The sequence below is a fragment of the Mesocricetus auratus genome, unplaced genomic scaffold, assembly GCF_017639785.1.
Source record: "Mesocricetus auratus isolate SY011 unplaced genomic scaffold, BCM_Maur_2.0 Super-Scaffold_100010, whole genome shotgun sequence".
In the NCBI taxonomy this organism is placed as follows: Eukaryota; Metazoa; Chordata; class Mammalia; order Rodentia; family Cricetidae; genus Mesocricetus; species Mesocricetus auratus.
The window spans coordinates 23,848,838-23,862,973 of NW_024429194.1; the positions used below are offsets into that span (position 1 = coordinate 23,848,838).

The 14,136-nt window shown below is 46.5% G+C and overlaps 1 protein-coding gene and 1 long non-coding RNA gene across 5 annotated transcripts in view; one reads left to right on the top strand and one right to left on the bottom strand.

Moving 5' to 3' along the window:
- Armc9 (armadillo repeat containing 9) overlaps positions 1 to 14,136 on the bottom strand; it is a 128,286-nt gene that overhangs the window by 79,809 nt on the left and 34,341 nt on the right. For all 4 annotated transcript variants that reach the window (XR_005879851.1, XM_040753139.1, XM_040753137.1 and 1 more), the window contains exons 10-16: positions 11,301 to 11,335; positions 8,663 to 8,774; positions 6,765 to 6,857; positions 5,759 to 5,849; positions 3,902 to 4,025; positions 1,984 to 2,123; positions 574 to 650 (exon numbers count right to left, since the gene is read on the bottom strand). Coding sequence is in view for 3 of the 4 variants with exons in the window: in XM_040753139.1 (XP_040609073.1) it covers positions 574 to 650; positions 1,984 to 2,123; positions 3,902 to 4,025; positions 5,759 to 5,849; positions 6,765 to 6,857; positions 8,663 to 8,774; positions 11,301 to 11,335 (672 nt within the window). In the remaining variant the exon portion in view is untranslated. The remainder of the gene's footprint in view (positions 1 to 573; positions 651 to 1,983; positions 2,124 to 3,901; positions 4,026 to 5,758; positions 5,850 to 6,764; positions 6,858 to 8,662; positions 8,775 to 11,300; positions 11,336 to 14,136) is intronic.
- Positions 6,812 to 7,998, top strand: LOC121142766. The gene is made up of 2 exons (XR_005879852.1): positions 6,812 to 6,946; positions 7,269 to 7,998. It is a non-coding gene; the product is annotated as an uncharacterized LOC121142766 (long non-coding RNA).

Below are 14,136 nucleotides of genomic sequence, written 5' to 3' on the forward strand. Positions count from 1 at the left end.
GCAGGGCAAGCTGGCTAGCCAGACTGGCAGGATGGGAGAGCTCAGGTTCCACAATCTCGTGGATCTTCCCTTCGTAAATGAAGTGAAGAGCAATCAAGGAGATATCAAATTTAGGCCTTCATGGACACCCTCATACGCCTTCACTCACACACATGTAAATACCCCCCCACACACACCTGCACTCACACACATGTAAATACACCCCCACACACCTTCACTCACACACATGTAAATACCCCACACACACACCTTCACTCACACACATGTAAACACCCCCCCACACACACGCCTTCACTCACACACATGTAAACACCCCCACACACACCTTCACTCACACACGTAAACACCCTCATACACCTTCACTCACACACATGTAAACACCCTCATACACCTTCACTCACACACATGTAAACACCCCCCCCACACACACAGAGGACCCTCAAATACAGTTAGGAATATTATGTTAAATACAGCAACTGCCCAAAGCCAGCCCCTTGGCTTGAGGTCACAAGCACCCAGGTCACCATTACAGTCCCCCAGTCCACCCCAGGGCAAGCAGCACTGCCTGAGTACCTCATGGTTTTCATGGCCAAGGAGATCTGAAAGGACTTTCAGCACAAGCCCTGCCACTTTAGCACACATGTTCTTTCCTGTGGGAAGCAAGACAAAACATGTCAGCAGAAGTGAGCTGTGACGAGCTAATCACTTAGTTACTCTGAGCCTAAGTTTTCTCCCTTTAAAAGTGAATTATTGTGTGGGTTTGGTGGCACATGCTTATAATCCAGGGAAGCAGAGACGGGAGGATTTCTGTGAGTTCAAGGCCAGCCTGGTCTATATAGTAAGCACCAGGACAGCCAGGGCTACACAGAGAGACAAAAACAAAAGTAGATAATTAGCACCTGTTCCAAAGGGAGGTGCAGAATTAAGTAATCCCACATAAACCCCAAGAACTCGGAAGCTGGTGGTGGCCACGATACCAGCATGATGTGCCATGTGAGCACACAGTATCACCAAACACACTGCCAAACTAAGGAAGCTCACGACAGGAGAAAGTGACTAGGCTCTGACAAGCACTGACTCAGTGAGCAGCACACGCATGGTTGGGAGCATGAAGGCCTGCAGATGGGAAAGAGAGGGCAAGCCAGCATGCCTCACCTGCCTTTCCAAAGACCCTGGGGATGGAGACAGCCCAGCGAGTGACAGCCTCTTCTAAGGCATCAACTACTGCAGGTAACAGAGTCTGAGAGGGCTGATGTGTGTACAGAAACTAAAACTCCCATCTCTGTTGAGTAGGTAAGCATTTTTTGTTTGTTTTGGGGGATTCTGCTTTTGCTTTTGAGACAGGGTCAGCCCAAGCCAGCCTCTAATTTGCAGAATTACCAAGGATGACTTTGAACTTCTGATCCTCCTGTCTCCATCTTCAGGTGCTGGTATTACAAGCATGCACCAACATGCCTAGTTTACATGGTATTGGGGATCGAACTAGGGGTTTATGCATGCCAGGCAAGCATTTCTGTCAACTGAGATACATTCCCAGTAGGTAAGAAGCAGCCTTCAGTGCCCCTGCGAATTTCCATTAAGTCACCAACTTAATCCCAGAGGATGTAGGGAGCATGCCTCTGTCTTCAGTAACAGGGATCATAACTCTTAACTTCCTATCTTTGAAAAGTGCAACAAAGATGAAAGAAATGTGACTGAATTTACTCTCCTCTTCAGAAGGGCACTTTGTACCACAGGACTGCACACAGATTCTTTCCAAAGGTAACATGGTATTTTGGCTTGAAGGGCTTGCTAGCTTCATACCTAGCTAGAAATGCTTTACTCACCCCTGTCCTAAGTTATCCATAAGGGAGACAAAAAGCAAGCTCTACCTGGCTCACTGGGAATACAGTTTTGTGGGCGGGTCTCTGCCCAGCCATCCTCCATACCAGGGTATGTATATCTGGGTGTGTGCGTGTATGGAGGGTTGGAGGGCTGTGACACCTGCACTGCGGAGGCAGAGGTTCATGAGCAAAGCCACAGAGTACTCCAGTGTGTAGTCAGACAGGCAGTCAGGGTCCTTCAGAAGGTCGATCAGCCAGAAGATGAGGCCATCTCGAATCATTGCCGTCTGCAGTGGGCGCCTAAGAGGGAACAACCTTATTACATCAATTAACTGGTAAGGGACTTTCTATGGAAGATTATACCATGGTGCAAATCACACAGAGCTATGAAAGAGACTCAGCCAGGTGGTGGTGGTGCAGGCCTTTAATCCCAGCACCTGGGAGGCAGAGGCAGGAGGATCTCAGTGAATTTGAGGCCAGCCTGGTCTACAAAGTGAATTCCAGGACAACCAGAGCTGTTACACAGAGAAACCCTGTCTTGGAAAAAAAAAAAGACAGACTCTGGGGAACATCCTGTTGTTAAGCCCATTCAACTGGGACAACAAAAATTCTTGACCTTTAAGGACACAATAGTTTTAAGAACGACAGAGCAGTAAGAAGGGTCTCCCACTTTGAAAGTCTCCTTAGCAGACTTCTACATCAAATATGAAAATGTCATTGATAGCTTTGGCTTACTTGGCCCATGCAACAGGTCACAGAAATACTACTTTGAGGGGCTCATCTCACATGATTTCATGTGCTGAATTTACACAAGACAGAGCTACAGAAGAGCCGTGGGAGGCTGTCTAGGGGTGAGGATAGAATGAAGGGTAGCAACAATTAGTATGAGACTTGTTTCTGAGAGACAGAAATGCTCTGAAATTAGGACTGGTGAGATAGCTCCATGTAAGGGCACTGCAGCCAAGCCTGACAGCCTAAGTTTGATCCCTAGGACATGGTGGAAAGAGAGAACTAATCCCTACAAATCATCCGCTGACCTCCACAATACACACATGTAAATAAATAAATAAATAAATAAATAAATGGGAAATAGGTTCTACAGTCAGGTTGTGATGGCTGAAGAACTCTGCAAATCTGTGAAAACCAGACTTGTCCATTTATGATGGTGACTTCTGGGGTTGGAAAGACGGCTCAGCAGTTAAAAACACTTGTTGCTTTTGCAGAGAACCTAGATGCATTTATCAGCACCCACATCATGGCTCAGAACCATATGTGTAACTCCTGTTCCAGGGGATTAGAAGCCCTCTTCTTATCGCTAACATGTGTGTCACCAGGCATACACATTGCACATACATACACACAAGCAAAAACACTCATGTACAAAAACAAACATTTTTTTTAAAACAAGGTAGAAAACTATGTAGAAACTATGTAGATCAGGCTGATTTTGAACTTATTAGAGCTCCATCTGCCTCTGCCTCCCAATTGCTGAGATTAAAGGCAAATACTATCATGCCCAGCTAAGCTGTTGTTTGTAAAAAGTTCTAAGACACTAGATCTGTTTCGAAAAAACAACACGAAGGGCTGGATAGACGGCTCAGTGGTTAAGAGCACCTGCTGCTCTTTCACAAACTCTGGCTCAGTTCCCAGCAACTACATGGTAGCACACAGTCATCTGTAACTCCAGTGCCAGGGATACAACACCCTCTCTGACCTCTGGGGCACCAGGCATGCACATGGTGCACATACATACATGCAGGGAAAACGCTCATATACATAACATAAGTTCAAAAAGAAATACTTAAAAAACAAAAGAAGATGACTTTTAAGTTCTAATGTAGCACTTCCAAGTCATGCCAGGACCAGGCCAAACTCTGGGTGGGCTTCTGGGATGTGCACAAGGAGCAAGGCTGGTCACACTCGCTATAACGGGGACAACTTCACTATGTGTGTTTACCCTTACACCAAGCACCTGGCTGGCACTGAAGACCTGATACTAGCAAGGGGAAGGCAATGGCACACTCACATACACCAGCCTGAGCTCAAAGGCAGAGACTGACCCATGGCAAGGTCCTCACCTGAGACTGAACTTCTGCAAGGCCCCAAGGACATTCTCACGAGTGATGACATCCTTGTCTTCCTCCTTCAGCCTTCCTTCGAGCATCCGCAGCACCTTATTGTTCTGGGCTAGATAGAGTCGACCTAGAGATGTGCCAGAGATGAAAATGGGAAGGATGTAATTAGTCTGCTAATTAGTGTGCACCAAGCCATTTTCAAGTGCAGATTTGCATAGGATACACTAGAAAGTTCTAGAAGAAATTATTAAAGTGTATCTCTTTTTCTGAGCCAGGTGTGGTGGTACAGCCTGAAGTCTCAGTACTAGGGGAGCCACGGCAGGAGGAGTGCGAGTTCGTGGCCAGGATAGTACCTACATAGGGGGATCCTGTCTCAAAACGGAAATTTACTCAAGCAATCACCTAACCAATAGAAACCCTTTCCTCCTGTAGGCTGAACGTAAGCCACCACCACCGTCTGGGGACAAGGAGAAGAGGAGTGGAGCTATGCTGTGAGGAATCAAGAACTGCTTCTGCCACACTCCTCTGCCCCTTTTGGACATGCTCAGGGACCGATGGAGGTAGGGCAGTGTCTAGAACACCTAAATAAGTGCAGAGTCACTACTAACCTTTTATAGATGTCTGCACTGACAGATACTAACTTAAACAGGATTATTAGGTAGCTGCTTCTCAGTGCATACACGGGCTTATAACAAGTGTTTGCCAAATGAGTGGGATAATGAATTAAACATGTTGAATATCACATATTCACATCTTGAACACTCTTTTTATTCACATTAAAAAAAATACCTCAAATGGGGCTGAGTGTGGGGGCGTACAATCCCAGCACTCAGAGGCAGAGGCAGATGGCTGTGAGGCCAAGGCCAGCCTGAGCTACATAGGCCTAGTTTCAACAATAACTAAAAAACAAAATAACAACAACAAAAATCTCAAACAAATAAGGATGTAAGGAAATTATCCTGAGTGTGTATGGTGTGTGAGGTGTACATCTGTAACTATGGAGTGTGGATGGTGTGACATACACATGCAGGTCACAGGACAATTTTCAAGGTCAGTTCCTTCCTTCCTTCCACCTTATTATGAAGCAGCCGCTGTGCTGCATTCTCCAGGCTGGCTGTCCCACAAACAATTCTGTCTCCAACTCCCATCTCCCCCTCAGGATGCTGGGATCCACATCTGACCTGTTAGTGGGTTCTGGGGGTCAAACTCAGGTCATCAGGCACACACAGCAACTTTTACTAGCTGAGCCATTTCACCTGCCCTGAAAATGGCCCTGTATAAAACTGACTTTTGCCGGGCGTTGGTGGCACACGCCTTTAATCCTAGCACTTGGGAGGCAGAGGCAGGCAGATCTCTGTGAGTTCGAGACCAGCCTGGTCTACAAGAGCTAGTTCCAGGACAGACTCCAAAGCCACAGAGAAACCCTGTCTCGAAAAACAAACAAACAAACAGACAAAAAAGCCACAAAAAAAACAAAACCAAAAAACTGACTTTTAATTCAGCTACAGTATCTATTATTTCCAAAATTTTCAAATCCTTTAAAGACCATAGAAAACGATGCAGTGTTTGCTCAAATATGCTAATATGAAACATTATCTTAAAAGAACAATTTTTCTCACCAAACTTATTTTGGCAAGTAGGAATTATAGAAAAAGTATTACCTACTAAGCAGTTATAAACAATTTAAATAAGAGGCAAGAAAATTTGCTCTGACAGAAACTCAGGCAATTTTCTTAAGAACTAATGTTCACAAAAGAAGAACGGAAATTAAATGAGGAGACCTGGGCTACTTTAAGCCACACTGGAAAACCCTAATTTCACAGGGATGCCATGTGGCTTGGAGGGAAAATGTCGCCTCACCTTCAGCCAGGGACGCCAGGGCATTGATGAGTCTGGCCATGTACTGCCGCACAGCCTCGCTCTTGGAGTGCAACAGCTGCAGCACGCTCCTCTGCAGAGAACAACATTGAGAGACAACAGTCAGGTTGTATATTCATTTTTGTAAATAGTAAGTGCAACTATGAATTTGGAAGCTAATAGTCCCTGGATTAAGGAAGTATGCTCTTCAAATGCACACATAATGCTAAAGAGCTAGAACTGTCAGATGTGTACAATTTGACATGAGTTAGCCAACTAGCTCAATTTCCCTTTCTACGAGGCCAACCCATTTCAGAGTCTCGGTGGCCCAGCGTCGGCATTACCAAGGAGTCTTCCTACCCTGAAAGTTGTCTGGTATCTCTAAAGGACACCAGTCATTCTTTCATAGAAACAAAACGGGGCTGGGGAGGAATTCTGTTGGTAGAGTGCTTGTTTAATAAGCATGAAGCCCTGAGTTTGATCCCTAGGACCAAGCCTATAATCCCCGGGTTCAGGAGGTTGTAGAGGCAGGAAGTTCAGAAGTTCAAGGTCATCTTCCACCCACACAGTAAATTTGAAGACAGATGGACAGTGTGAGTCCCAAGCATAAACACCACGACCACCAAAACAAAACAAACAAGAAAACAAGTACCACAGTGGATTTGAAGGAACTATAGCTAGCAAGGGCTACAGAGATTATAGCTTTTAGACAAAAATCACTATTGTAACACGTCAACTTTGAACCCTGAAAATGAAGCACAATTCAAGTGGGAGGAGGGAAGAAGGGGAGGGGAACTAACAAGAGAGCTGCAGAGCCTATCAGCCACCAGGCTTGCTTGGGACTCTCCAGAACAGAAGAAAGTAGGTCAAGAGGTGAACACAGACCTCAAGCAGGTGATAAGCATATACTTACTGCAAGGTCAGCACACTAACAGTGTCCAGAGAAACCAAAGTCTCAAGTCTGCTAAGTGTTCCCTACCTCAGAAGGCCCTGGCCACCTGATACTGACCTGGTTGTGGCTGTGACAATCCAAGAGGTCATTGCTGATATAGGCTTGTAGGACTGTCTCCCTCTGCTCTCCCGGATGCGACGTGGTCAAGCGCTGCAAAGAAAAACCAAAGTAACAAACTCCTACAGAGGCAAGAGCTAGGCCCTGAAGAGTGAGCAGATGGCCAACCAGCAGGGAGGAAGGTGAGTGTGTATGTAAGGGGGGCGTCTAGCTCAGAGTGGGGCCCAGGATACCTGTAGAAGGCTCTCGAGGGCCCTACCCTATAGGGACTGATGAGCAATGGGGTGGGGAGGCAGATGGGAGAGAGGTTGGCTACTGGTTGAAATTTGGCAAGCCATTAAACCTGTTATGTTGCCATATGAATTTGTGTGATATCCACAAGGGAATAAGAGAAGTTCTGGTGGAAATATGTGTGGTGTACAGGTGCCCTTGGCAGTGTACCGTTTGTTAGGACAGGAGAAAGCTGTGTGCCTGACAAATGTGCACATGTGCTTACTTTTCCAGAAAAGCCTAAATAAACACCTGCTTCTGTGTTCGGAATATCCTGGTTTGCAGCATGGACAAAGGCCTGGCCAGAGCCAACAGACCAACCGACAGGAGGAAGGACAGGCCTCCAGAGGGGGCTGCTAAAAGATTGGGCCAAGAATGTCACAAGGAGGAATTCCTGTGGAACCAAGAGGCTGGATGGGGCTCTGGAGAAGAACATAGGCAAAGCCACTGAACACCTGCAGGCCTCCCTGATTATCTGGTGAAAGTGCCTGTTTTCTGTATAGAGGGAGGCCCAGTCCCAGCAAGAGGCCTAGAGAGTAGACTGACTGAGTCAGTAGAGCTGGGTAGCCACTCAGGCAAGCAGGGTGAGTGTGGTGATATGACCAGACACAAGCAAACCAGGGTTGGGGCAGCCCTTGACGATCACTCAAGGCTCCCACCCACCCTGGTCAACAGGTCCCCACAAACCACAGCAGGTACCACAGGGCTCTCCCCTTGGGCCCCCAGGTATTCCTCACAGTTCCCAATGAGGCACAGTCCACGGGGCACTACAGATGCTAAGCACCAATGAGGACTTTGGTCAGTAATTCTCAAAGTGTAGTTCAGAGAACTCTGGGCATCCCCAAAACTCTTCCATGTGAATGAGTCATTTGTTTATTTTATAGAGAATGACAAATTCTTAAGTTTTCTGTTCTAATTTTCTCTTACTGTAAGTACTGTTAAGATAAAATCCATACAAACAAAACTCTTTGGAGTTCTTAATAATTTTTAAGAATGTAGAGGGGTCTGGAATACTTGAAAACCAATCACTGGCTGCAACAGGCCAACCTAAAGAATGAAGAGGATCGGAATCCAGACGCGAGGCCCATCAGTGTTTGTCCTGAGACCAACCCAGTGTGGCTAACGGGTCAGTCTTGTACTAGGGTCTCTGGAGTTGGAACTGAGCTTGGTTACATGCTCTAACATGCAGGCTCCAAGCTGAATGAGGCACCTGACCAGGTAGAGGCTGACTGGCAGGCGCAGCTGCCACATTACACACGATGGCAACAGTGATTTCAGCGCACAGTGCTTTAGAGCAAGGTCAGAGTCTACTCTGATTTTCTTGCTGGGGTGGGGGTAGGGCCTCACTATATAGCCCCGGCTGATCTGAATCCTGCTATGTAGCCCAGGCTGGCCTTGAACTTACATAACTGTACCTACCCCTGCCTTCTGTAAGCTGGGAGTAAAGGCATGTACTCCCACACATGGCTGGAGCAGTTTTTAACCTCAGGCCTTGGTGGCAGGTAGCAGGAAGGAATTTTAACAAAGGGTTACAAGGTACCAGCCAAGTTAGCAGGTAGCCAGCCAAGAAAAGCAGTGCTGGAGTTTTCTCTGTTGTTTGTTTTTAACTTCAAGGGGAAGATACCTACCCAGCGCAGAGCCTGCAACAAGAAGGCTTTCAAGCGGTCACTGCCCCAAATCAAATCCTTCTTCAGTTTCTCATAATCCAGGGAGGGCAGTAATGGGACATCCTTCAACTTCCTACTCAGCATTGCAAGTTCAAAGACAAGAAAAAGGGCAAAGGGGCATGTCATTCCATCTCCCGAGCATCAAGATATCTACTTAGACTGAAGGAGCCAGCAGTGGCCCAAATGCCACCCCAACTGTGGGCTCCCAGAATAGACAGAGCCTTCCCCTGGGAGCCAGTGTGCAGGCCCCCACCCAGCTCAGCCAGCTCAGCCCTGCCTGATGGGTGGACTTTGTGTAGTCTAAATTTATTTCTTCTTAGATTTCGATGGCATGCAAATTTTCTATAATAAGAAAAAAATTACATACTAGGTTTCGGTTTTGTTTTAGTGCTCAAACAGGGTCTGTGTGGCCAAGACTAACTGTCCCACCTCAGCCTCCCAAGTGCAATGATTACAGGCTGTGTCACTTAAGTCCAACTCCCTACACCCATACTGACTTCTTGACTTTGCTAACTGTAGAAGGCTTGTATAAAATATTAGCACTGGGAGATCTTGGGGAACTGGAGAGGTGGCTCAGCAGTTAAAGGCACTGGCTGCTCTTGCAGAGGACCCAGGTTCTATTCCTAGCACCAACATGGCAGCTCAAAACCATCTGTAACTACAATTTCAGGAGACTCGGTACAGTCTTCTGGTCTCTGAAAGCACTTTGTGCATGTGGTGTACATACAGGCAAACTGGAACACACCCATACACACACATAAAGACATTTTCAAAAGAGAATTTTGAAAAAAGAATTTTTTGTAATAATCTATTTACATCTCAAAATTATTTAACATACTGGTTATGGAGGCTGATACTTATAATTACAGAACTTGGAAGCTGAGGCAGGAGTATTACTACAAGTCTGAGGCTAGCCTGGACTCATCGTAAATTCCAGCCCAGCCTAGGCTATATAATAATAATAATAATATCATCAATTTAAAAGTTTTAAGTATAAACTGGGTAGTGGTGGCACATGCCTTTAATTCCAGCACTTGGGAGGCAGAGGCAAGTGGATCTCTGAGTTTGGGGCCAGACTAGTCTACAGAGTGAGTTCCAGAACAGCCAGGGCTACGCAGAGAAAGTGTAAATAGGTCCTCATTCTCAGGAAAAATGCTGCAAGCCCAGTTTGGTTCTGCTGTGCTGCCAGGGCTTCCTCTGAAAGGAAAGAACATCTCTATTTGGCTTTATCACACTGCCACAATTACCCACAAGGGCTATTACCAAGGGGTCCAGTATTAGTCTACTGACCAAGAAAAAGGGTCGCCGGGCGGTGGTGGCGGTGGTGGCGCACGCCTTTAATCCCAGCACTCGGGAGGCAGAGGCAGGCAGATCTCTGTGAGTTCGAGGCAGGGCTGGACCGATAGCCTCCTAAACAATACAGAGAAACCCTGTCTCGTAAAAACCAAAAAAAAAAAAAAAGAAAAGAAAGAAAGAAAAAGGGTCATGCTTCCTCCTATGTCCTCTTAACACCTTCCACAAAACCACCCCTTTTGTCTTCTTGTGGGTGGCCCCGACCTGACGTCATTAGGAATGCTAGCCTTGCGACTACTGTTCAGCAGTGTACTGGTGCAGTCTCCTCCCCACACTCATCCTCAGCCTGCAGCACGAACCCCCACGCTTCTCTTCTTATAGGGAACAAGTTAGGCACAGAGACACAGTGAGTGGTCCAAGTGCCACAACTGCTGGCAGAGGTGGGTTTTTAACCAGGCAATCCATGCTTGTAAGAATCACACTGTACTGCCACCAAGTGGCAGCTGAATGCATAGCGCTAAGGCCAGGGAGACCCAGGCAGGGGAGCAGAGCAGGCCACCGACTGCAGCCATCTCTGGGTGAGTCAGCTCATAGTCCCTCACCCCACCCACCCCACCCTGGCTTAGAGGATAAGCAGAACCTACTGTAGTTCTTATGGCCAGGTTCAAGCTTTCTACTCCCTCACTACTGCCACACAGCTGATGACACACACGTCACACACCTCCGTGATGTCAGCCTAACTCATCTGAACTGGGATGCTTGGACACAGGCAAGGCTATCCTGAGGACCTGGTTGCAGTGAGCTAGCAGACGGTACTGAACTTGACACTGCAACGTCTGCTGACTGTGGAATGATAGTACAGAATTCATTTCTAGAGAATATCACAGTATCAAGCCAAAGTATTTTTGCTATTTCATGCTGCCTTACAAGAATAAATGTTAAAAGATAATGCTAGTTTAGCATTATTTATAATCATTGGTATTTCCTTTCATATTCATATTTAGATGAATATCTAGTAAAACTATCTTGAGTTCCAGTTTCACATATAAATATAAATGCAGAGCTGGAGAGATGGCTTTGGTTAAGAGCACTGGCTGTTCTTCCAGAAAGCCTGCATTTGGTTCCCAGCATCCACATGGTAGATCACAGTCACACGTAACTCCAGTTCCAGGGAATCCAATGCCATCTCCCAGCATCTGTAGACACCAGGCACGCAGGCGATGTACAGACAAAGCACTCATACACATAAAATAAAAAAAAAACTTTATAACATAATTAACAAAAACTCCTAAGAATGATTACTTACTCAGGTACCAAGGAGGCTCGTAACATGGTTGAGGCCTGAGGGGAAAGACAGGAGCAAACAGACTGTGTTAAACCTGACAGCATGCATTAACCCTCACCCCGTCTAACAGCACACAAACAGCCATTTGCAAAGTGTTTGGTGCAAGAGGGGCCTCCAAGGCCATCCTGGTCTACAGAGGGAGTTCCTGGCCAGCCTGATCTACAGGGGGAGTTCCAGAACAGCCACGGCTACACTGAGAAACCCTGTCTTGGAAAAAAAAGAAAAAGGAAAAGGAAAAACTTACAGGGGCTGGAGAGATGGCTTAGTGGTTAAGAGCACTGGCTTCTCTTTCAGAGTGTCCAGGTTCAATTCCCAGCACCCACATGGCAGCTCATTAACTGTTTCTAACTCCAGTTCTAGGAAGTCTGGCACCATCACACAGACATACATGCAGGCAAAACACCAATGCACATTAAATAAATAAATTTTAAAAAAGGAAAAGATTTACAACTCCCTTTCACCTCACCCCTTCATTCTGTCCACAGGCCAGTTCACCATGTCCTTTATTGACAGTGATAGTCCCATCTAACTTGTTGTGTGTGCAAGTATACATCATTTTTTTTCCACCATGGACGCTGCCAGATTAAATACGAGGAATATAGAGGAATAAGAAATACAACATGAAGCATGTGTATGACAACAAAAACCAAATGTCAAAGAAAATTGAGACTTTGAGAACTATGAACACAGGCTTAACTGGTGTCAGGGATTCCTGCTTATTGATTTGTTTGAGGGCTGTGTTTATTTCTTAAACCTCTGTTAGATGTGGGTATTTTACATATTGGTGAGACAGTGTTTGGAACTGGCTTCAAAGGACTTGGAGAGAAGAGGGCAGGCATAGCTAAATGGAAGACTGTTTGCCTAGCACCTCAGTTTGCAAAGGGAAAGAAAGAGAAGAGAAGAGGGTGGAATCAACAGACCTCAGAGAGAAAACCTAACTAAGCAAAGAAAGGAACCAAGCCTGTCACGTGGCATCAGTTCCTGAAGCCAGTGAGGGACACAGTGGGACTCTATCTCCTTTAGGAGCTTCTGAAAGTATGTCACTCTCATATCCCAACCCTGGACATCCAGAGACACCAACAGCACTTGATGGATAAATGAAGACTGACTTCCAAGAGTTGCTCCAGAGCCACCACCAATACCAGTGACTCTGGTACTGACTGCTTCTCTCTGCCAAGTTTATAGACCACAGATCCCACCTTGGAGATGTCAAGCCCCCTTCCTTCTTTCCTTCCTTCCTTCTTTCCTTCCTCCCTCTCACCCTGTCTCATTTTCTTTCTTTTGTCCCCCCCCCAGACAAGAGTTCCTCTGTGTAGCCTTGGCTGTCCTAGAACTTGCTTTGTAGAACAGGCTGAACTTGAACTCAAGAGATCCACCTACTTCTGCCTCCAAGGGCTGGAATTAAAGGTGTGCATCATCACTGCCTGGCCAAGCCTCATTTCTAAATGCCTCATGACTATATATGTGTTGATAGTTTTTGTGGTCCTGGGGTCTGAACCCAAGACCTTGCAAGTACAAGGCAAGCAGGCTAACTATACTCCGTGCAGTCTTCACATTTTAATCCTTGGCTGGTTTAACTGAAAAAATTACCTATTCCTATTATGAGCTTAATAAGATGTTCAAAAACAAGTCTGAGATCATCCACTCACCTAACATCATCTCACACACTAAAGGCAGCAGGACAGGAGGGAGGAAGTCAGCTGGGCCAAGTGAGGACACGGAGTTGCTAAATGTCAATGCACACACCCCAAATACAAGTCGTTAAGAATCGCTAAAAACAGCCATTCCAGGTTCCCCCAATAAAGCTCCTCACTCCCAATAAGTCGTCTTCCTCAGGCTCTCCTGCCACACTGGGACAGTCAGTCACCTCTCCCTGACTACACCCCTCCCCTCTCCAGCATCCTTTCTCCTCTCCTTCCCACTCAGCTCTGACTACATGTCCAACGAGAGGGAGACCTGTCCCAGCATGGCCCTCTGCCCTTCCCTTCTGGAAGCTTCCACAAATTCCCCTCTCCTCTGGTACAACTAAGCTCTCTCCAAAGTCTGCACTGTGTGTGCAGTGTGCTCCCTCCCGTCATGAGTTGCCACCTGGGAGAGCATCTGCCTACAGAGAACATTGGATGATGCCTGCAGATAACTGCTGGTTGTTGCACTGTTATTGTATCCAGGGACTTAAGTGATTTTCTGGGTTGTTTTTGAAACTGAGACTCATGTAGCCCAGGATAGACACAAATTTGCTACATAAACAAGAATGACTTCAAACCTTTGGTGCTCCTGCCTCACTTTCTGGACTATTAGGACTTCAGGTATCCACCACTATCCCTGGTTTTACGTGGTGCAGGGATCAGACCCAAGGCTTCGTGCATGCTAACCATGTACTCTACCGACTGAGCCTTGCCTATCATCGTGGCCTCACGGGCTTGTTAATTATCTCACTGTGTGCTAACTACCAGTCAGCACACGGCAAACAGTCAAATCTTTTCTGATGTTAACTAAATGACTCCAGACTTGACATTCCACCCACGGGACACAGGCACTACCCACCTAGAAAGGCCAGTTACAGCAACACTGTGGGTGGGGACCCCAGTGAGGTCCAACACCTCGGCATACTTTCTTCTTCCCTGCCTGTCTGCGCCAAGCCCCTGCCTCCCCTGGGGCTGCTCAGTGGAGAGCACTAGTTGTAGTATAACAACTTGAGGTTGGCCTCCACACTGATTGGGATTGGTCCTCTCAAGGTATGGGAACTTCAAAGAAGCTCTGCTTCTTTCCTTCCTATAGGTTTTGAGACAGAACCTCA